The following is a 25,716-nucleotide window of genomic DNA, read 5'->3' as shown; positions in this document are numbered from 1 at the left end:
ACGGTTTGGAAAAAAGGGATAAAACATGACCTAATAACTCTGCGAATATTGCATTTTGCATCAAATTTAATTGTCTTTTTTTTTTATGCCGTTTATCGCATATATATATATCATTTGCTTTTTTTTGTTCCTAAAATGAGACGTCTGTTTAAGTGTAAGTGTGATGTCCTCTATCAGACAGAACATTGTATTTAGTGCAAACTGAGGTGTAATTTAAAGCAATTACTCTAAAATAAACTCACAGAAACGTCTGCAGTGACTCAAAGCCATTCACTCTTCTGTCTGTCTGTCTGTTCAGTCCAGCCACACATCACTCAGCTGAGGAACGTGACGGCTGTGGAGGGAAGCGCGGCTATGATCTCCTGTACAGCGGAGGGAGAACCGCTCCCTGAGATCTCATGGAGGAGAGCCAGTGATGGACAAACGTTCACAGATAAAGATAAGGTGAATAACAAACAGATGTGATGCAACTCAACCCAAACTGAAGATCTCTCATCATTCACTCAGGTTTGAAACAACATTAGAATGAGTAAATAATGACAGAGTTATTGTTTTTAGCTGAACTAGCCTTTTAAAGGGATATTTCACTTAAAAAAATTTTATTTGTTAATTTGATCACCCCCAGGCCATCCAAGATTACCTTTTTTCTTCAGTAGAACAGTAAAGAAGATTTTTAGCTGAAACTGTGCTCGTAGTTGATTCATAAAATGCAAATAAATTGGTACCGACACTTTGAGTGACAAAAAAGCAAATACAGGCATCACAAAATTAATCCCCGTGACTCCTGATGATATATTGAGGTCTTATGAAGTGAAACGATCGTTCTGTGCAATAAACTGAACATAATTGATAACATTATTACCTGTAATCCAGAGCTTCAGATAAATGGTTCAGTTTTTGAATGAATCATTCTTTTGAACTGGTTCATCAAATCAGACTGAATCATCTGAATCAGTTCACGTCTTGAGCAGCACAGATCTACAAGTTACTCAATCAAACTCACTTTCAGAGGCCTGACAGTCAGTGCGACTGGAAATGAGCTGAAATAGTGGAGCATGTGATCCTGTGATGAATGAACTGATTCAATGCTTCAGGAAACAGTTCGACTCGGACCGAAGTGTGATGAGCCGCTGATTCGAACATGAGTGAACCCAAGACTTAAAGAAAGGGACGAATTACAGTTTTTAAGGTTTCTCATTGTTTATGTAAGAAGGTGAGCTGATGATAGCTAGTTTATTCACTTTATATGATTTAGACTTCATGAATTGTGCCAATATGATTGCAAATATGTTACATCATTATGTGATTACATAAACAATTTAATGATCTCAACCAGTTCATTGAAACAAACTTTCTAAAAGAATCAGTTTACAGAAGTGTCTTGTCTGAAAGTTTGTCTGAGGCTCTGGATTACAGGTAATAATCAGTTTCTTGCACAGACTGATTAGTTCACTTCATAAGACCTCAATATATCATCAGGAGCCACGGGAATTAATTTTGTGCTACCTGTACACGTTTTTTTTTTTTTTTTTGCTATTGACTTTAAATTAATCACCAAGGATCATGGTTGCAGCTAAAAATCTTCCTTATTGTTCTACTGAATAAAAGTGTCACCTAAATCTTGGATGGCCTGAGGGAGAGTAAATTATCAGCAACTGTTCACTTTTGGGTGAACTATCCCTTAAAAATCTCACCTGCAGTATTGATGTGGTACAGTGATCGTGTAGCTCTTCCTGTTCCATAATCATTAGCATAGGCAGCATTTCTAATGATTTCATCATTACAGGACTTGGGTACATGACAGCTACTCAAAGACCTGTTCAGTGTTGTGTAGATAATCACTGGTGTTCAGTCATCTGTGTCGGCCACGCCTCCTGTTTCCACTCATTTCCCTCCAGCAGAACAGCATCCTGCAGCAGCTGATGATGAACACACACTGTACAGCAGGAGTACAATAGGAGTCTATCTGTCTGTCTATCTATCTATCTATCTATCTATCTATCTATCTATCTATCTATCTATCTATCTATCTATCTATCTATCTATCTATCTATCTATCTATCTATCTATCTATCTATCTATCTATCTATCCATCTGTCTGCCTGTCTGTCTGTCTCACTCGCTCTATCTATCTACAGTCTATCTATATGTCTGTCTGTCTGTCTGTCTGTCTGTCTGTCTATCTATCCGTCTGTCTATCTATCCATCTGTCTGCCTGTCTGTCTCACTCACTCTATCTATCTACAGTCTATCTATATGTCTGTCTGTCTGTCTGTCTGTCTATCTATCCGTCTCTGTCTATCTATCCATCTGTCTGTCTATCTATCCATCTGTCCGTCCGTCTGTCTGTCCGTCTGTCTTCCTGTCCGTCTGTCTGTCTGTTCGTCTGTCTGTTCGTCTGTCCATCCGTCCGTCTGTCTGTCGTTCTGTCTGTCTGTTTGTCTGTCTGTCTGTTTATCTGTCCATCTGTCTGCCTGTCCGTCTGTCTGTATGTCTGTCTGTCTGTTCGTCTGTCTGTCCATCTGTCTGTCCGTCTGTCTGTCTGTCTGTCTGTCCTTCTTTCCCTCTGTCTGTCTGTCTGTTTATCTGTCCATCTGTCCGCCTGTCCTTCTGTCTGTATGTCTGTCTGTCTTTCTGTCTGTCTGTCTGTCCCTCTGTCTGTATGTCTGCCTGTCCGTTTGTCTGTCTGTTCGTCTGTCTGTCTGTCTGTCTTTTTGTCTGTCTGTCCGTCTATCTGTCTGTTTGTCTGTCTGTCTGTTTATCTGTCCATCTTGTCTGCCTGCCCGTCTGTCTGTCTGTCTGTCTGTCTGTATGTCTGTCTGTCTGTCTGTCTTTTTGTCTGTCTGTCTATCTCTCGGTCCGTCTGTTCATCTGTTCGTCTGTCTCTCTGTCTTTCTGTCCGTCTATCTGTCTTTCTGTCTGTCCGTCTGTCCCTCTGTCTGTATGTCTGCCTGTCTGTCTGTCTATTCGTCTGTCTGTCTGTCTGTCTGTCTGTCCGTCTATCTGTCTGTTTGTCTGTCTGTCTGTTTATCTGTCCATCTTGTCTGCCTGCCCGTCTGTCTGTCTGTCTGTCTGTATGTCTGTCTGTTTGTCTATCTCTCGGTCCGTCTGTTCATCTGTTCGTCTGTCTGTCTGGCTGTCTGTCTGTCCGTCTGTCCCTCTGTCTGTCCCTCTGTCTGTCAGTCCAATCACTCCTCTGTCGTCCTCTTTTCTCTCTCAGTATGCTGTGCTTGTGTCGTCTCACAGAGATCTCAGTAGCATATCAAACACTCAGCAAGCGTCTGCCCAAGGCGAGATGGTGTCAGATGTGCACATACACACAGAAAGACCGTGTGTGTCTGCGGTTTTTACTCACTGATCAGTTTCTGGTATCTGCTTACAGGCCAGCTCTCTGATATAATTTGTATTTGGAGGTCATAACACCACAGAATGAGAAATATGATTCTGGCAGCTGATTTTATTAGTTTTTTATTACATAAATTCAGTCAGAAAGGTGGTTTTTTACGTTGCATTGTCATTTTTATGCAGGGATGTTTGTGAGAGATTCTGTAGTTCATATATATATTCATGTGTTTGAGCTCACACGCCCGGTTGGTTGCTTGTTTGTGTGTATTAGTTTTTAGTTAAAAAAATACATATATTTTTTAATAATTAAATCATTACTAGCAGTAGTTCTTATACCTCATACCTACTGTAGCATCTGCAGAGCAGTGTATCAAAACTCACACCTTAGCAACCATACAGCATTACTCAAGCAAACATGGAGAACACAGTAGAAACCACATAGCAAGACCCTAGCAATTACTCAGAACACTTTAATAACCATAACAAGATGCCCTTGCAGACACCTACTGTAGAACACTCTACCAACCACATATATTCCTTAAAGAACCTAGCAACTGCTTAGCAACACACAATAAAAAACACTTGTTACACCCCAACAACAATAAAGATATCCTCTTACAGACATCTAGAGCACCCTAGCAACCACTTAACAAAATCCTTGCAACTACTCAGAAACTCTTAGTAATTGAATAGATATGCCCTAGAAAACACCCTAGATACAGCATAGCAACACATAATGAAAAACAGACTCATAACACTCTAGACATAAAACATAGTAATTATGCAGAACACCGTAATATATATATATCCTGAAATAAAAAAAATGAAATAAAATATCCTGGCAAACCGTTTAGCAACACACTATAATAAATACCTAACAACCACCCACAACACCCTAGCTACCACCTAACGGCACCTTAATAACCATATAAAATATAATAAGTAAAAATTCCCTATATATAACATATTATAACAAATTCCCTTGTAGGCACGTACATCACCCTAGCAACCATTTAGCAACACACTATAAGCAACACTCATAACACCCTAGCAACACACACACACACACACACACACACACATACATATATAAATCCTCTTGCAGACGCCTAGAACACCCTAGCAACCACCTAACAAAACCTTAGCTAGTATCCAGAACAACTTAGTAACCATATAGATATCCCCTTGCAGACACCTCGAACACCCTGACAACCACCTAACAACAGCCTAGTAAATATTCACCTTAGTAACCACCCCCTGGCAGAACACCCTAACAGCTGCAGAACAACACACTATAAAAACACTCACGACACCCTAGCAACTGCATACCAACACCCTTATCACTTAATCACTTATAACATTTTAGTTACCATATAGATTTTCCATAACCAACATCTACAAAGGACTACATAGCAACACAATGAAATACATTCGTAACACAGTCAAACTCCAGTCATATTTTCTTCAGTAAACGTGTTTTTGTGTGTTTACACATGTGCATGTGTTTGCGTCATGTTTTCCAGGCGTGAAACACCAGGCACAGGTGCGTCAGCTCTTGCTGTCCGTGTAAAAATAAATCTCATGCATTAGTGTGAATGGAGGAAAGCCTGCGGGTCATCTGCTAGGCTACAATAACGGCCCCTGTCAAATAAAACACACAGCTGTTGCAGGACTGTCAGGCGATGAAGCTAGTGCTGCACTCTAGACCGCAAGGCATCAAGCAGAAGGTGGACACATATCGATTTTTCAGGGAAGGCGAAGAACACTGATCGTTAAAGTGGGCGTTGGGGGATGGACTCCATCTAATCCTTTTATATTCAAAGTTCCCTATCTCACCGCAAGCACAGATAGTGTGACCACATTACAGTCGGAAAGTGCTGCATTTATATTCCTTGTAGCTCGTTTGCTTTTGTGTACCGATGCATTACCTGATTAACGCAAACTCAGTTTGCTGTTTTCCTTGGATTGCTAATATGATTCTGTCTTGGGTCAGTGTAGTTAACTAAAAATAAAACCATAAAAAACTATTTGCTTTTTAAACTTTTTTAAACATAAACATAAACATAAACATACACTTTTTTTTCATCTAATTTCCAAGGTAACATTTCTCGTTTTCATAAATTTATCCTGATGTACTTAAATAACTAAAACCATATAGATAGCCATATAGATATGCTCTAGCAAATATCTGGTAAAACCTCGTGGCAACACTCGAAAAATCTCTTTTAACATCTTAAAAACTTCATGGCAGCACTCGAAAACCCACTTATAACATCTTAGCAACTGCAAAGCAACACCCTAGCAACTATTCAGAACACATTAGTAACATATGATCTAGCAAACCCCCAGAACACTAGCAACCACATAGTTACATCCTGGCAACTATGTAGAACACTATAATAACCATATAGAAATTCCCTAGCAAACACCTGGAACATGCTTAAATAAAATAACGTGAACTACAACCGAAATAAAAGTCAATGCAAATTATATAGACCAAAAAAAAAGTGGCAGTGTCTGTTTCACTTATGTGTTTGTGTTTTTGTAGAGTCAGGACGGCCGTGTAGAAGTGCGCGGGCGACACGGAAAGTCCATGCTGACCATCAGTGGCGTTCGACTCTCAGACTGGGGAAGATTCGACTGTGAAGCTCTCAGCAGGATCGGGGGCCATCAGAAGAGCATGTTCCTGGATATCGAGTGTAAGATGCACAAAATACACACATTTGCACCAACTACAAATACACCGTAGCATTGTTTTCAGTTTTGGGTAAGTTGCTCTAATAAAATATTTAATTACTAGCTATTAATTACTTTCTTAACAGTGAAATTAGATTACAAATGACTCTTTATAAAAAGTAGAATATAAAAAGTTCTATATCTAACAATGCATGTATATCTAGACATGAACTACTCTTAAATTTTTTTCAAATAAATTATATAAAATCACAAATTATTCTTAAACTTACGAAAGTATATATAAAGGGTCAAGGCTGCATTAAAAACATAAAGTTAAATTAAAAATAACATTTTGCATAGAATTATTGTATAGTCTTTGCAGTATTACATCAATTAAATCAGAAGTAACTAATTAAATGATGTAAAATTTTTAAGTAATCCAGAAAAGTAATCCAATTACAGTAACTAATTATTTGGTAATTACGATTTTTCGCTGTGGCCTTTTCAAAGTGCCTCTTGCTCTCATAATTATTTTACCCCGTAGTTTTTCTTGATTGGCCTAAAAAAAAAAACGAAATGGAGCCAATTATGGAAGGAATTCTTCCCAAGTAATTAATTCCTCAGGTTGTTATTAATTTCCAGGTCTTTCTCCTGAAAAACCAACACGTTGTTGAGGTCACTTGTTTTCTGCATCTCTTTTTATTGCTTCATTTTTTTTGTCTGCATTTCCTTCATTAGGAGAACATTGCACATTTATGTCACTCATGTTAAATGCAATGAGATGTTAATAAAGCTCTTCGTTTCCCCGAATGCACGCTGACCTTGACATCGGCTCGCGGAGGGAGTGTCTTCATGTCGTGCGTTTAGAGGTTCACGGCCATCGTGTGAAGAAAGAGATTGTGAATAAGCTTGGCAGGGGGCAGCCGAGCGTTACCGGACGCTAATGAACTCATTTATTTAGCACAGGCTCGTCTCTGCGCTGCTCCTCAGATGTGAAGGACGAACCTTCATCAGTCTCTCTAATGAAAGCCTTCTAGTCGGAGTAAAGCAGGAATAATGCCATATGAATGCAGACGCCCTCGATGGCTTAAAACTGAAGTTTCTGTGAAAATGCATTTGGTCTCTTTATGACTCTGTTTACTGTAGACGCGTCTGATAATGGAGTGAGACTGTAACGTCTTTCCTTGTTGCAATCAATACTACTCTTCTCTAAAGGTTGTTCAATGTGCATGATTCACATCGACATCCCCATTGCATGGACAGAAATTCAAGCTATTGAGTCGCGAGTACTTCAGGCTGGTGTTATTTTATTATAGATTTTATATATTTTTTTAAATATTTTATTTAATATTTTAGTAATTTAGTAAGTTGTGTTTTTGCCATTATTATTATTTTGTATTATTCATTTTTATTTAAGTTTTAGTTGCAACAACATACATGAAAACAAAAACAAACAAAAAAACCACCAATGCTGCATGTAGTGTAGATTTGTTTAATTATTTATTTAACATGTACTGTACATTACATTTTATTCAAAATAATGATAACCATATTTATTATGCTTGTGTTTCCCTGTTGGAAAACATTTGAAAGGGCCTTTATTTTTAATTTCATAACAAGCTTGAAAAAATTGAGTAGCGCTTAATTGAAAAAGCCTGGGAAACTTAGTTTTATGTTCAATCTTTACAGTGTAGGTGGTTGATCAGATGGATAATGTATAGGATGAAATGGTCCAAAATCCTGTTTTTAATGCTTCAAATTCTTTGTGGACATTTCATTCTTTAGGAAAACATTGCCAGCCTCCAGTTTTAATATGCTCGGTCTCTGTTTTTCGCTCACCAGATGCACCGAAGTTCCAGACCAATCATACCATCTTCTACTCGTGGGAGGGAAACCCAGTGAACATCAGCTGTGATGTGAAGTCCAACCCCCCGGCGAGCATGCTGTGGAGACGAGACCGCTTCACCATCTCCAGTCAAGGAACCAGCAACATCCGCATTCACGCCGCAGACGGACGATCGCTTCTAGAGGTTTCAGTGCTTTATTTACATTGCACATATTGAATTCTTTTCTAACTGTTTTGCTCAGCCATGTCAGTAGTTGACCTTAACTACTAACCGTAAAATGTGGTTTATGTTGCATTATTGTGTATTAATTGACCTAATATGATGCATTAAATTTTATGAATGCATAAAATTGAGTTAATTCATGTGTAAAATTTAATTTAAAATAGAATTTCAAGTCTTTGGTTCTAGTTCGGTGCTTGTGTAGGACTAGTTTCATTTTAGAATCACTGAGATACTATTGTAGCTTATTTGATTAATATTTTGGATTTGCATTTTACATTTTAATTTTTTTGGTTTTATTTTTAGATTTATTTATTTTTTATTATATTTTAGTTAAAGTTATGTGTTTTTGTTATTTATTTATTTACACTGCCGTATCAGTAAGACTTGTGATCTTTTTTAAAGGCTGAATTTATTTTAGCAAGAATACAGAAAAAAAAACTGTAATCTTGCAAAATGTTATTGCAGTATACAAATAATGGTTTCAATTTTAATATCCTTTAAAACATAATTTATTTCTTTGATGCAAAGATGAATTTCCATCATCATTACTCCAGTATAAAGTGTCACAAGATCTTCAGAAATCATCCTGATTTATTATTAGAATTATCAATGTTGTCGAATTGTCCATTATGTTTTGGGGGGGGGGGGGGGGGGGCTGTGATACCTTTTTCAGGATTCTTTGATTAATTTCTTTAAATAAATGTTTAATTTCTCTCTCTCTCTCTCACAAAAAAGAAAGAATAACAATGTACTGACCCCAGACTTTTGAACTGTAGTGTATATTGTTAGAAAAAAGAAAAGATTTCTATTTTAAATAAATGCTCTTCTTTTTACCTTTTCATTCATCAAAGAGTCCTGCAAAAAGTATTGCCGTTTCCAAAAAGATATTAAATTTCCAGCACTGATAATAAATCAGCATATTAGACTGATTTCTGAAGATCATGTGACTCTGAAGACTGGAGTAATGATGCTGAAAATACAGCTGCACATCACAGAAATAAATTGGATTTTAATGTATATTAAAATAGAAAAACATAATTTTAAATCTACATAATATTTCACATTATTACATTTTTTCCTATATATTTTTGATTTTTTTTTAAAATGCGGCTTTGATGAGCAGAAGAAACTGCTGTAAAAAACATAAAAAATCGTTCTGACGCACCAGTAGTGTATATATATACAGTTTTTAATATATATTTTCCATTTTCATTTTAATTACAGATAAAGTTTTAGTTAGCCATATTCTCGCGCTCATTTTCTCATTCTCCTCCCCTCTGGTTTTTGTTGATCCTCAGGTCACTCCGGTGTCCGACAGGGATTTTGGACGCTACAACTGCACAGCCAGAAACAACATCGGCGCTCGATACCAAGAGTTTATATTAGCTCAGGCAGGTCAGTGTTTACCAGTAACACCACACTTCACTTGAACACCTTTTTCATTTTTAATCCTGGTTTTTGAAAGATATTTTCAGTTTTGTAAGGAGGTAAACTAGATATCCACCAACAGAACTCTATGTATGTATGTAACTCTAACTGTGAAACGATTGCTAGTTTACAGCTAACAGGGACCATATGTTACTTATCTGAGTAGTGTTGCTACTTTTTTTCTATATATGTCAATGACAAAACATTCTTATTTGATATATGTTCTCATAACATTGAGATAAAATGTTACTAGAACAGCATTCTTGGATTGTATTTATGATGTTATTTTAACTTAATGAATGTTCTAAGAAACATTTTTGTAACCTTTAAATAAAATTATAATTATGATAAGAAAACTGCACATTTTAACATTCTTTTTTTTTTTTTTGTAAAATAAACTTTCAAGTGTTTATTTTTATTAAATTAGTTTCACAATTTGAGTTGAATTACTAAAATAAATTAACTTTTCCATGACATTCTAATTTGAGATCCACCTGTTCATATATATATATATATATATATATATATATATATATATATATATATATATGTGTGTGTGTGTGTGTGTATTCCATTTTCATTTAACTTCCAGTTAATATTTTAGTTTATGTGTTTTTACCTTGTTTCTTTGTTTTAAACATATCTGTGTAGTTTTTATTAATTTAGCATGATATTTCTGGTGAAGCAAATTGACCAGGGAAGTCTTTCTGGTGAAATTAATTAGTTATAATAATAATAATAATAATAATAATAATAATAATAATAATAATCCAAACAAAAAGGTGCTGGTTAGCACATAGTTTCACCAAAATTGTAACCAAAAGAAAGAAAAAGAAAACTAGCCATTTAAATGTTTTAAAAACATTTCAAAACAATGTTCCCACAATGTTTTTCTATCCTAAACTTGTTACCCAGGTTACTGTTTGTAGGCATTTCATGTTGCCTTTACAGATGTTTCTAGATCTCATTTTCTCAGTTATCATCATATAATATCAGAGTGCTCTTGGTTTGAGACGAGGCGACACGTCGACCTGAGAAACTGCTTTGCATTTGTTTTAAACCTGTTGTCATGTGCAGTGCACTGATGTATTATAGAAATTTTCCATAACAGTTATGTCCTTCCCATCTGGCTGCTGCTAATTTAACTGAAGCTAATCTTGTGTAGTGCTGTGTGATTTACTAGAGAGCTCGCTAATATACCAGAGTACTGTACTGTAGACCTGCTTAATATGCCACGAAGAGCTGCAGTTCACTTCAGAGAGGACTTCATCCAGCCCGAGAGAATACACACATACACAATCACACACACACAAAAACATGCATGCACACACACGCACTCACACACACACACACACACACACACACACACACACACACACTCAAAAACATGCATGCACTCACATACACTTACATCCTGTATTCATTACAGAAGGTATAGGGTGCAAAATTACAGTTTTTTTCGATTGCTAAACGACAGTGAGCACAACTGGAGCTCCACGTGCAAAACTCTAACTACAGTCTGCACTAGCAACAGTCACCTGAGCTAAACGGTTCACATCACCTGCAAAACTCATTCGAAGCAACACAACTCTTAAGACATGGCTCAAAACAGACTCAGTGCAGCCAAACACTACACACAACCCTCGCTGAGATAACACACACTGTCACTCGGAAAACACAGAGAGGAGAAACACTACACACAACCCTCGCTGAGATAACACACACCGTCACTCGGAACACACTGAGAGGAGAAACACTACACACACCCCTCGCTAAGATAACACACACCGTCACTCGGAACACACCGAGAGGAGAAACATTACACACACCCCTCACTGAGATAACACACACCGTTACTCGGAACACACCGAGAGGAGAAACATTACACACAACCCTCACTGAGATAACACACACCGTTACTCGGAACACACAGAGAGGAGAAACACTACATGCACCCCTCGCTGACATAACACACACTGTCACTTGGAACACACCGAGAGGAGAAACATTACACACACCCCTCACTGAGATAACACACACCGTTACTCGGAACACACAGAGAGGAGAAACACTACATGCACCCCTCGCTGACATAACACACACTGTCACTTGGAACACACCGAGAGGAGAGACACTACATACAACCCTCGCTAAGATAACACACACCGTCACTCGGAACACACCACGAGGAGAAACACTACACACAACCCTCACTGAGATAACACACACCGTTACTCGGAACACACCGAGAGGAGAAACATTACACACACCCCTCACTGAGATAACACACACCGTCACTCGGAACACACCGAGAGGAGAAACACCACACACACCCCTCACTGAGATAACACACACCGTCACTCGGAACACATGAGAGGAGAGACACTACACACAACCCTCGCTGAAATAACACACACCGTCACTCGGAACACAGCGAGAGGAGAGACACTACACACAACCCTCGCTGAGATAACACACACCGTCACTCGGAACACACCGAGAGGAGAGACACTACACACACCCCTCGCTGAGATAACAAACACCGTCACTCGGAACACACCGAGAGGAGAGACACTACACACACCCCTCGCTGAGATAAAACAAACCGTCACTCGGAACACAAAAAGAGGAGAGACACTACACATATCCCTCGCTTAGATAACACACACCGTCACTCGGAACACACCGAGAGGAGAGACACTACACACAACCCTCGCTTAGATAACACACACCGTCACTCGGAACACACCGAGAGGAGAAACACTACACACAACCCTCGCTGAGATAACACACACTGTCACTCGGAAAACACAGAGAGGAGAAACACTACACACAACCCTCGCTGAGATAACACACACTGTCACTCGGAAAACACAGAGAGGAGAAACACTACACACAACCCTCGCTGAGATAACACACACTGTCACTCGGAAAACACAGAGAGGAGAAACACTACACACAAACCTCGCTGAGATAACACACACCGTTACTCGGAACACACCGAGAGGAGAAACATTACACACACCCCTCACTGAGATAACACACACCGTCACTCGGAACACACAGAGAGGAGAAACACCACACACAACCCTCGCTGAAATAACACACACCGTCACTCGGAACACAGCGAGAGGAGAGACACTACACACAACCCTCGCTGAGATAACACACACCGTCACTCGGAACACACCGAGAGGAGAGACACTACACACACCCCTCGCTGAGATAACAAACACCGTCACTCGGAACACACCGAGAGGAGAGACACTACACACACCCCTCGCTGAGATAAAACAAACCGTCACTCGGAACACAAAAAGAGGAGAGACACTACACATATCCCTCGCTTAGATAACACACACCGTCACTCGGAACACACCGAGAGGAGAGACACTACACACAACCCTCGCTTAGATAACACACACCGTCACTCGGAACACACCGAGAGGAGAAACACTACACACAACCCTCGCTGAGATAACACACACTGTCACTCGGAAAACACAGAGAGGAGAAACACTACACACAACCCTCGCTGAGATAACACACACCGTCACTCGGAAAACACAGAGAGGAGAAACACTACACACAAACCTCGCTGAGATAACACACACCGTTACTCGGAACACACTGAGAGGAGAAACACTACACACACCCCTCGCTGAGATAACACACACCGTCACTCGGAACACACGAGAGGAGAAACACTACACACACCCCTCGCTGAGATAACACACACCGTCACTCGGAACACACGAGAGGAGAAACACTACACGCACCCCTCGCTGACATAACACACACTGTCACTTGGAACACACCGAGAGGAGAGACACTACACACAACCCTCGCTGAGATAACACACACCGTCACTCGGAACACACCACGAGGAGAAACACTACACACAACCCTCACTGAGATAACACACACCGTCACTCGGAACACACCGAGAGGAGAAACACTACACACACCCCTCGCTGAGATAAAACAAACCGTCACTCGGAACACAACAAGAGGAGAGACACTACACACACCCCTCGCTGAGATAACACACACCGTCACTCAGAACACACCGAGAGGAGAAACACTACACACAACCCTCACTGAGATAACACACACCGTCACTCGGAACACACCGAGAGGAGAAACACTACACACACCCCTCGCTGATATAACACACACCGTCACTCGGAACACACTGAGAGGAGAAACACTACACACACCCCTCGCTAAGATAACACACACCGTCACTCGGAACACACGAGAGGAGAAACACTACATGCACCCCTCGCTGACATAACACACACTGTCACTTGGAACACACCGAGAGGAGAGACACTACATACAACCCTCGCTAAGATAACACACACCGTCACTCGGAACACACCACGAGGAGAAACACTACACACAACCCTCACTGAGATAACACACACCGTTACTCGGAACACACCGAGAGGAGAAACATTACACACACCCCTCACTGAGATAACACACACCGTCACTCGGAACACACCGAGAGGAGAAACACCACACACACCCCTCACTGAGATAACACACACCGTCACTCGGAACACATGAGAGGAGAGACACTACACACAACCCTCGCTGAAATAACACACACCGTCACTCGGAACACAGCGAGAGGAGAGACACTACACACAACCCTCGCTGAGATAACACACACTGTCACTCGGAACACACCGAGAGGAGAGACACTACACACACCCCTCGCTGAGATAACAAACACCGTCACTCGGAACACACCGAGAGGAGAGACACTACACACACCCCTCGCTGAGATAAAACAAACCGTCACTCGGAACACAAAAAGAGGAGAGACACTACACATATCCCTCGCTTAGATAACACACACCGTCACTCGGAACACACCGAGAGGAGAGACACTACACACAACCCTCGCTTAGATAACACACACCGTCACTCGGAACACACCGAGAGGAGAAACACTACACACAACCCTCGCTGAGATAACACACACTGTCACTCGGAAAACACAGAGAGGAGAAACACTACACACAACCCTCGCTGAGATAACACACACTGTCACTCGGAAAACACAGAGAGGAGAAACACTACACACAACCCTCGCTGAGATAACACACACTGTCACTCGGAAAACACAGAGAGGAGAAACACTACACACAAACCTCGCTGAGATAACACACACCGTTACTCGGAACACACCGAGAGGAGAAACATTACACACACCCCTCACTGAGATAACACACACCGTCACTCGGAACACACAGAGAGGAGAAACACCACACACAACCCTCGCTGAAATAACACACACCGTCACTCGGAACACAGCGAGAGGAGAGACACTACACACAACCCTCGCTGAGATAACACACACCGTCACTCGGAACACACCGAGAGGAGAGACACTACACACACCCCTCGCTGAGATAACAAACACCGTCACTCGGAACACACCGAGAGGAGAGACACTACACACACCCCTCGCTGAGATAAAACAAACCGTCACTCGGAACACAAAAAGAGGAGAGACACTACACATATCCCTCGCTTAGATAACACACACCGTCACTCGGAACACACCGAGAGGAGAGACACTACACACAACCCTCGCTTAGATAACACACACCGTCACTCGGAACACACCGAGAGGAGAAACACTACACACAACCCTCGCTGAGATAACACACACTGTCACTCGGAAAACACAGAGAGGAGAAACACTACACACAACCCTCGCTGAGATAACACACACCGTCACTCGGAAAACACAGAGAGGAGAAACACTACACACAAACCTCGCTGAGATAACACACACCGTTACTCGGAACACACTGAGAGGAGAAACACTACACACACCCCTCGCTGAGATAACACACACCGTCACTCGGAACACACGAGAGGAGAAACACTACACACACCCCTCGCTGAGATAACACACACCGTCACTCGGAACACACGAGAGGAGAAACACTACACGCACCCCTCGCTGACATAACACACACTGTCACTTGGAACACACCGAGAGGAGAGACACTACACACAACCCTCGCTGAGATAACACACACCGTCACTCGGAACACACCACGAGGAGAAACACTACACACAACCCTCACTGAGATAACACACACCGTCACTCGGAACACACCGAGAGGAGAAACACTACACACACCCCTCGCTGAGATAAAACAAACCGTCACTCGGAACACAACAAGAGGAGAGACACTACACACACCCCTCGCTGAGATAACACACACCGTCACTCAGAACACACCGAGAGGAGAAACACTACACACAACCCTCACTGAGATAACACACACCGTCACTCGGAACACACCGAGAGGAGAAACACTACACACACCCCTCGCTGATATAACACACACCGTCACTCAGAACACACCGAGAGGAGAAACACTACACACACCCCTCGCTGAGATAACACACACCGTCACTCGGAACACACCGAGAGGAGAAACATTACACACACCCCTCACTGAGATAACACACACCGTCACTCGGAACACACCGAGAGGAGAAACACCACACACACCCCTCACTGAGATAACACACACCGTCACTCGGAACACACGAGAGGAGAGACACTACACACAACCCTCGCTGAAATAACACACACCGTCACTCGGAACACAGCGAGAGGAGAGACACTACACACAACCCTCGCTGAGATAAAACACACCGTCACTCGGAACACACCGAGAGGAGAGACACTACACACACCCCTCGTTGAGATAACACACACCGTCACTCGGAACACACCGAGAGGAGAGACACTACACACAACCCTCGCTTAGATAACACACACCGTCACTCGGAACACACCGAGAGGAGAAACACTACACACAACCCTCGCTGAGATAACACACACTGTCACTCGGAAAACACAGAGAGGAGAAACACTACACACAACCCTCGCTGAGATAACACACACCGTCACTCGGAAAACACAGAGAGGAGAAACACTACACACAAACCTCGCTGAGATAACACACACCGTTACTCGGAACACACTGAGAGGAGAAACACTACACACACCCCTCGCTGAGATAACACACACCGTCACTCGGAACACACGAGAGGAGAAACACTACACACACCCCTCGCTGAGATAACACACACCGTCACTCGGAACACACGAGAGGAGAAACACTACACGCACCCCTCGCTGACATAACACACACTGTCACTTGGAACACACCGAGAGGAGAGACACTACACACAACCCTCGCTGAGATAACACACACCGTCACTCGGAACACACCACGAGGAGAAACACTACACACAACCCTCACTGAGATAACACACACCGTCACTCGGAACACACCGAGAGGAGAAACACTACACACACCCCTCGCTGAGATAAAACAAACCGTCACTCGGAACACAACAAGAGGAGAGACACTACACACACCCCTCGCTGAGATAACACACACCGTCACTCAGAACACACCGAGAGGAGAAACACTACACACAACCCTCACTGAGATAACACACACCGTCACTCGGAACACACCGAGAGGAGAAACACTACACACACCCCTCGCTGATATAACACACACCGTCACTCAGAACACACCGAGAGGAGAAACACTACACACACCCCTCGCTGAGATAACACACACCGTCACTCGGAACACACCGAGAGGAGAAACATTACACACACCCCTCACTGAGATAACACACACCGTCACTCGGAACACACCGAGAGGAGAAACACCACACACACCCCTCACTGAGATAACACACACCGTCACTCGGAACACACGAGAGGAGAGACACTACACACAACCCTCGCTGAAATAACACACACCGTCACTCGGAACACAGCGAGAGGAGAGACACTACACACAACCCTCGCTGAGATAAAACACACCGTCACTCGGAACACACCGAGAGGAGAGACACTACACACACCCCTCGTTGAGATAACACACACCGTCACTCAGAACACACCGAGAGGAGAAACACTACACACAACCCTCACTGAGATAACACACACCGTCACTCGGAACACACCGAGAGGAGAAACACTACACACACCCCTCGCTGAGATAACACACACCGTCACTCGGAACACACCGAGAGGAGAAACATTACACACACCCCTCACTGAGATAACACACACCGTCACTCGGAACACACCGAGAGGAGAAACACCACACATACCCCTCACTGAGATAACACACACCGTCACTCGGAACACACGAGAGGAGAGACACTACACACAACCCTCGCTGAAATAACACACACCGTCACTCGGAACACAGCGAGAGGAGAGACACTACACACAACCCTCGCTGAGATAAAACACACCGTCACTCGGAACACACCGAGAGGAGAGACACTACACACACCCTTCGTTGAGATAACAAACACCGTCACTCGGAACACACCGAGAGGAGAGACACTACACACACCCCTCGCTGAGATAAAACAAACCGTCACTCGGAACACAAAAAGAGGAGAGACACTACACACACCCCTCGCTGAGATAACACACACCGTCACTCGGAACACACCGAGAGGAGAAACACCACACACAACTCTCGCTGAGATAACACACACTGTCACTCGGAACACACCGAGAGGAGAAACACCACACACGACCCTCGCTGAGATAACACACACGTCACTCGGAACACACCGAGAGGAGAAACACCACACACGACCCTCGCTGAGATAACACACACCGACACTCGGAACACACCGAGAGGAGAAACACCACACACAACCCTCGCTGAGATAACACACACCATCACTCGGAACACACAGTGAGGAGAAACACTACACACAACCCTCGCTGAGATAACACACACCGTCACTCGGAACACACCGAGAGGAGAAACACCACACACAACCCTCGCTGAGATAACACACACCATCACTCGGAACACACCGAGAGGAGAAACACTACACACAACCCTCGCTGAGATAACACACACCGTCACTCGGAACACACCCAGAGGAGAAACACCACACACGACCCTCGCTGAGATAATACACACTGTCACTCGGAACACACCGAGAGGAGAAACACTACACACAACCCTCGCTGAGATAACACACACCGTCACTCGGAACACACCCAGAGGAGAAACACTACACACAACCCTCGCTGAGATAACACACACCGTCACTCAGAACACACCGAGAGGAGAAACACCACACACAACCCTCGCTGAGATAACACACACCGTCACTCGGAACACACCGAGAGGAGAAACACCACACACAACCCTCGCTGAGATAACACACACCGTCACTCGGAACACACCGAGAGGAGAAACACCACACACAACCCTCGCTGAGATAACACACACCGTCACTCGGAACACACCGAGAGGAGAAACACCACACATGACCCTCGCTGAGATAACACACACCGACACTCGGAACACACCGAGAGGAGAAACACCACACACAACCCTCGCTGAGATAACACACACCATCACTCGGAACACACAGTGAGGAGAAACACTACACACAACCCTCGCTGAGATAACAAACACTGTCACTCGGAACACACCGAGAGGAGAAACACCACACACAACCCTCGCTGAGATAACACACACCATCACTCGGAACACACCGAGAGGAGAAACACTACACACAACCCTCGCTGAGATAACACACACCGTCACTCGGAACACACCCAGAGGAGAAACACCACACACGACCCTTGCTGAGATAACACACACCGTCACTCGGAACACACCCAGAGGAGAAACACCACACACGACCCTCGCTGAGATAATACACACCGTCACTCGGAACACACCGAGAGGAAGAAACACCACACACAACCCTCGCTGAGATAACACACACCATCACTCGGAACACACCGAGAGGAGAAACACTACACACAACCCTCGCTGAGATAACACACACCGTCACTCGGAACACACCGAGAGGAGAAACAAAACACACAAACCCTCACTGAGATAACACACACCGTCACTCGGAACACACCGAGAGGAGAAACACTACACACACCCCTCGCTGAGATAACACACACCGTCACTCGGAACACACCGAGAGGAGAAACACCACACACAAACCTCGCTGAGATAACACACACCGTCACTCGGAACACACCGAGAGGAGGAACACTACACACAACCCTCGCTGAGATAACACACACCATCACTCGGAACACACCGAGAGGAGAAACACTACACACAACCCTCGCTGAGATAACACACACCGTCACTCGGAACACACCCAGAGGAGAAACACTACACACAACCCTCGCTGAGATAACACACACCGTCACTCAGAACACACCGAGAGGAGAAACACCACACACAACCCTCGCTGAGATAACACACACCGTCACTCGGAACACACCGAGAGGAGAGACACCACACACAACCCTCACTGAGATAACACACACCGTCACTCGGAACACACCGAGAGGAGAAACACCACACACAACCCTCGCTGAGATAACACACACCGTCACTCAGAACACACACCGAGAGGAGAAACACCCAACACAACCCTCGCTGAGATAACACACACCGTCACTCAGAACACACCGAGAGGAGAAACACTACACACAACCCTCACTGAGATAACACACACCGTCACTCGGAACACACAGAGAGGAGAAACACCAAACACAAACCTCGCTGAGATAACACACACCGTCACTCAGAACACACCGAGAGGAGAAACACTACACACACCCCTCGCTGAGATAACACACACCGTCACTCGGAACACACCGAGAGGAGAGACACTACATACAACCATCGCTGAGATAACACACACCGTCACTCGGAACACACTGAGAGGAGAAACACTACACACAACCCTCGCTGAGATAACACACACCGTCACTCGGATCACACCGAGAGGAGAGGCACTTCACACAACCATCGCTGAGATAACACACACCGTCACTCGGAACACACCGAGAGGAGAGACACTACACACAACCATCGCTGAGATAACACACACCGTCACTCGGAACACACCGAGAGGAGAGACACTACAGACAACCCTCGCTGAGATAACACACACCGTCACTCGGAACACACCGAGAGGAGAGACACTACACACAACCCTCGCTGAGATAACACACACCGTCACTCGGAACACACCGAGAGGAGAGACACTACACACAACCCTCACTGAGATAACACACACCGTCACTCAGAACACACCGAGAGGAGATACACTAGCATCAAACACCAATACAGAAAATACTAACTTCTCATCTTTATAGTTTGAACAATTTTATTGACTTCATACAAAGTCATATTTTCTTCAAAGAAAAGAGTGACATTCTTTCACATTATTTATTTACATTTTTAGAACATAACAATTCTTTAAGGTAAATGAAAATGAGCAGTTTGCTTCAATAGTCTGTAGTAATTTACAGAAATTCAGTAATGAGGAAAAAAGGTAGAAACTAAAAGTACATTCTGTAATTTGAACAAATAATTGAGGGGCTAATCCTGAAATTGCAATCAGCAGTGTTTGAAATCTCTTCTGTTTTGAATGTGTGCTTCACAGTTTTGACAGCAGTGTGTTAGCATTTGAACAAAGTGCTGTAAATCCACAGTGTTGTGCAGGTTGTGGTTAAAGTCATGGGATAAGTGTGTAGAGTTTTGAAAACTGTGTTCAAGCAATGAAAAACGAACTAGAGTTTGGTCCACATGAACTGCTGCTGTGCAGACTGTAGTTAGAGTTTTGCACATGTGACTCCAGTTGTGCCCACTGTCGTTTAGCATTCACAAAAAACTTTAAAAAAGATTTCAAAATGTTTATAGATATCTATTTTATACCTCTTTTATATATTTTAAATGCCATTTTCTGAAAGTGACATTTTGCTTGTGTTCATATGTGATATTTCTGTTAATTGCTGAGGAGTTTTTGAAATTCGTTTATCTTTGACATTTTGTGGGCCTTCTCATCTTATAAAGGCCAAAAACATCTTCATTCACATGCACAAAATGCTGGTTGGCAAGTTACCAACCGCAAACCAGTTGGGATGTTTTCTTTCAGGTCTGTGTTCGGTTTTTAAATATGCTAATATGCAAATGTGTGCATATTTAATCCAGGGATGAATAACTTGCATATTTCAGTGGGTAAAGACACATTACAAATCTCTGCTTTTATATAAACTGCATTTCCAAAACATTTTTTAATGTTACTGAAGCAAATCTCTTCTGGTCATCAAGGCTGCATTTATCAAAAATAAATAAATAAATAAATAAAAATACAGTAAAAATTTTGAAATATTTTTAAAATGTTAAAAAGTAATTTATTTGTTAGAGTGTTACAATAGATTTCTATTTCAAATGAATGCTATTATTTAAAACTTTCTACTCATCTGTGGATCCTGAAAAATAAAATGTATCACGGTTTCCACAAAAATATTGTGCAGCACAACTGTTTTCAACATTAATAATAATCAGAAATGATTCAGAAATCATCATATTCGAGTGATTTCTGAAGATCATGTGACACTGAAGACTGGAGTAATGATGCTGAAAATTCAGCAGCGCACCTCAGGAATAAATTACACTTAATTAACATAGAAAACAGGTGTTTTAAATAGAAATAAAATATTTCAATGTTTTTCTGTACTTTTGGTCAAATAAATGCTGCCTCGGTGAGCACAAGATACATTTGAGCAATAGTGTATAGTGCTGTCAAGCGATTAATCGCATCCAAAATATTTTTTGTTTGCATAATATATGTGTGTGTGTACTGTGTATAATTATTTTGTATATATAAAGATGCACATACAGCATATATTTGGAAAATATGTACATTTATATAGTTATATTAATCTAAATTATATCATATATAAATATATTTAATATACAATACAATACAATACAATTTTATTTGTTAAGCACATTTAAAACAACCGAGGTTAGCCAAAGTGCTGGACACTGACATAATTGCAACAGATTTTAAAAACACATAACATGAGCACAATACACAGTTTAAACAAGTGACAAACTAAAATAATAAAATGCAAAGATGAACTCTCAGGCTGGTTTAAAGGCCAATGAATAAAAGTGAGTTTTAAGTCGTGATTTAAAACTGTCAAGGCTGGGAGCCACTCTGACACGCATAGGCAGATCATTCCACAGCCTAGGGGCCACGACTGAAAAAGCTCGATCTCCTTAGAGGAGCATGCATCTTCAGTAGATCATCTATGTAAGCTGGGGCTTGACCATGAAGAGATTTAAAAACAAACAATAAAATCTTAAACTGTATTCTAAAACAAACAGGTAGCCAATGAAGAGAGGCAAGAACAGGCATAATGTGCTCTCGTTTATGGGTACCTGTAAGGAGTCGAGCGGCAGCATTCTGAACTATTTGCAATCTAGAGAGAGAGGCCTGGTTAACTCCTATATATAAAGCATTACAATAATCCAGGCGAGTGGTGATAAAAGCATGTATAACCCTCTCCAAATCTTTGAAAGATAAAAATGGCTTCAATTTGGTAAGTAGTCTAAGTTGAAAAAAAAACTAGCTTTTACTACAGAGTTTATCTGTTTCTCTAGGTGAAGATCACTATCCATCTTTACCCCAAGGTTCGTTACCATAGACTTTACATAGGGCGTCAGGGGTCCCAAGTCCAATTTGGAGGTGCTAGTAAAACTGCTAGGTCTGAAATTCATAATTTCAGTTTTACTTTCATTAAAATGTAAAACGTTTTCATCCATGCTTTAATATCATAAAAACACTCTAACAGCCTATTTATCGAATCCTCACCCTTACGTTTTATAGGCAGGTAGATTTGTAAATCATCTGCATACAGATGGAAACTAATGTTATGCTTTTTAAGATGGAACCTAAAGGAAGCAAGTAAAGGGAGAAGAGAATAGAGCCCTGCGGTACTCCACATGTCACTGGTGCTGCTGGTGAAGTAGAGCCCCCATACCCAACTTTATACACTCTCGCTGAGAGATATGATCTAAACCATTTTAATACAGTGCCTTTAATCCCCACGTTGTGCTCGAGACGCGAGATAAGAACACTGTGGTCAACCGTATCAAAGGCTGCTGTAAGATCTAAAAGCATTAAGATTGAAGACCAATATATAAACAAAATTTTTCTTAAATATATGCATGCATGTGTGTGTATTTATATATACACATACATACATGATACAAAAATTTATAGCCTGAATACACTGTAAGTCGCTTTGGATAAAAGCATCTGCTAAATGCATACATTTAATTTAATTTTAATTTAAAGTAAACACACATATTATGTAAACAAAAACAAAAACTTTTATTTTGGAAGTGATTAAACATGATCAATTGTTTGACAGCACTAGAATATTTTAAAAGTTTCATTTTGAAGACAGAATACTCAGTGTAGATTAAATGCAGACTTTAAAGATGACAGAAATGGTCGAGTCTGAGGCGTTTGCACTTACAATGACGAATGTCTTTCATGATCAGAGTGATTGAGCTGCAGCCTGCTTCCTGTTGAGCGATGGCTCTTCACTCTCGTCACTCACTAACACGGCAGCAGCACAAATGATGATGCATTTTGAGTTTCTCCAGTCCGCAGTTTATCTGATGCTCTGTCACCTGTTTATTTCACATCTGCGCTTTATCACAGGATTAAAAGCCTTTCGGACTTTTTAATGCACTGCACATGTTCCATCCATAATAAAGATAAACCTCGGAGCTGACAATGTTCAGGATAAATTTGAGTTGACATGTGACCTTCACTTGTGTTGCTTCTCGAGCAGATATTCATTCATGTTTATTGAAAAGCATCATCATGTTTGTGTTTCTTCACAGACGTCCCGTCGCACCCATACTCCGTTCGGCTCTCCGCCGTCTCCCAACGTCTCGCCACCGTCTCCTTCATGAAGCCCGACTCTCACGGCGGCGTTCCCATCAGCTACTACATCATCAGCTACAGAGACACGAGCGCACAGGACTGGAGGAGCATCAGATCACACGCAGTTCAGAGTGAGACAGCATCACATTACTATTACATTTAGAGTTACTCTTACTGTTATATGTGACCCTGGAGCACAAAATTGTGATTTGCACATCATCTGAATAAATAAGCTTTCCATTGATGTCTGGTTTGTTAGTAGGATAATATTTGACTGAGATACAACTATTTGAAAATCTGGAATCTGAGGGAGCAAAAAAATCTAAATATTGAGAAAATCATCTTTAAATTTGTCCAAATGAAGTTCTTAGGAATGCATATTACTAATTAAAAATTATATTTATGGAAGAAAATTTACAAAATATCTTCATGGAACATGATCTTTACTTAATATCCTAATGATTTTTGGCATAAAAGAAAAATTATTTATATTTAGTATTTATTTATTCTTTTTTTTTTTTTTTTGGCTTTTGCTACAAATATACCCCAGAGACTTAAGACTGCATTTGTGCTCCAGAGACACAAATATAACTGTTTATGTACTATTAAAGTATTTTAGTATGGCACTTAGTATTTTATTCTATGTTTTCCATATAAATTATTGTTGCAATGTTCTTTTGTAAAAAAAAAAAAAAAAGTGTTTCTATTTAACTTCAATATGTTTAAACTTAATTTTAAATTGTACGTTTTTTAAACTGTATTTTTTTACATAATGTTTATTATTTTATCCTTAATATTATTTCTCTTTTAAATTAATGAAATCTTTTTAGAATAGTTTTTTTTTTTGTTCAAAATAGCACTGGCTAACATAAAACATGGACATTTCAATAGACATTAAACTGCTGAAATTATGTGATTTTGCTAACATTGTAAGCATTTTAATTGAGAAATGCCTTGAGTTTTTCATTTGTATGTCAACTTTTAATTTTATATTAATTGTAGGTAAAGTATATGAAAGTAATTTGTATGTGCTTTTTTCATATATATATATATATATATATATATATATACACACATTTTGAGCTGAAACATACTTTATTTTGGTTATTATTATTTAACTTTTTGGTTTTCATTTATTATTTAATAAATATTTAGCTTATGTCAGCTTTTTATTTTATATTTTATACAGTTTTCATTTTAATTTAATCTTAGGCTCAAGTCATTTTTATTTCATGCTTTTGCCTTTATTTATTATTACCGTTTTAATTAACAATACACATAAACTAGCATGAATTTATTGTTTTCTAAAAAATATAATTTTTTAGCTTTAATTTATTTTTATTTCAGTTTTAGTCAT

At 41.2% G+C, this 25,716-nt stretch overlaps 1 protein-coding gene across 3 annotated transcripts in view; it reads left to right on the top strand.

The window, feature by feature from the left end:
- LOC132143340 (neural cell adhesion molecule 2-like) overlaps positions 1-25,716 on the top strand; it is a 227,431-nt gene that overhangs the window by 178,024 nt on the left and 23,691 nt on the right. For all 3 annotated transcript variants that reach the window (XM_059553465.1, XM_059553464.1, XM_059553466.1), the window contains exons 8-12: positions 299-444; positions 5,894-6,044; positions 7,864-8,051; positions 9,389-9,485; positions 24,317-24,490. In XM_059553465.1, coding sequence (XP_059409448.1) covers positions 299-444; positions 5,894-6,044; positions 7,864-8,051; positions 9,389-9,485; positions 24,317-24,490 — 756 coding nt within the window. The remainder of the gene's footprint in view (positions 1-298; positions 445-5,893; positions 6,045-7,863; positions 8,052-9,388; positions 9,486-24,316; positions 24,491-25,716) is intronic.

The sequence above is a fragment of the Carassius carassius genome, chromosome 7 (assembly GCF_963082965.1).
Source record: "Carassius carassius chromosome 7, fCarCar2.1, whole genome shotgun sequence".
Lineage (NCBI taxonomy): Eukaryota > Metazoa > Chordata > Actinopteri > Cypriniformes > Cyprinidae > Carassius > Carassius carassius.
Note: the sequence above shows the minus strand (reverse complement) of the source record. Positions and strands in the feature narration are given on the sequence as shown.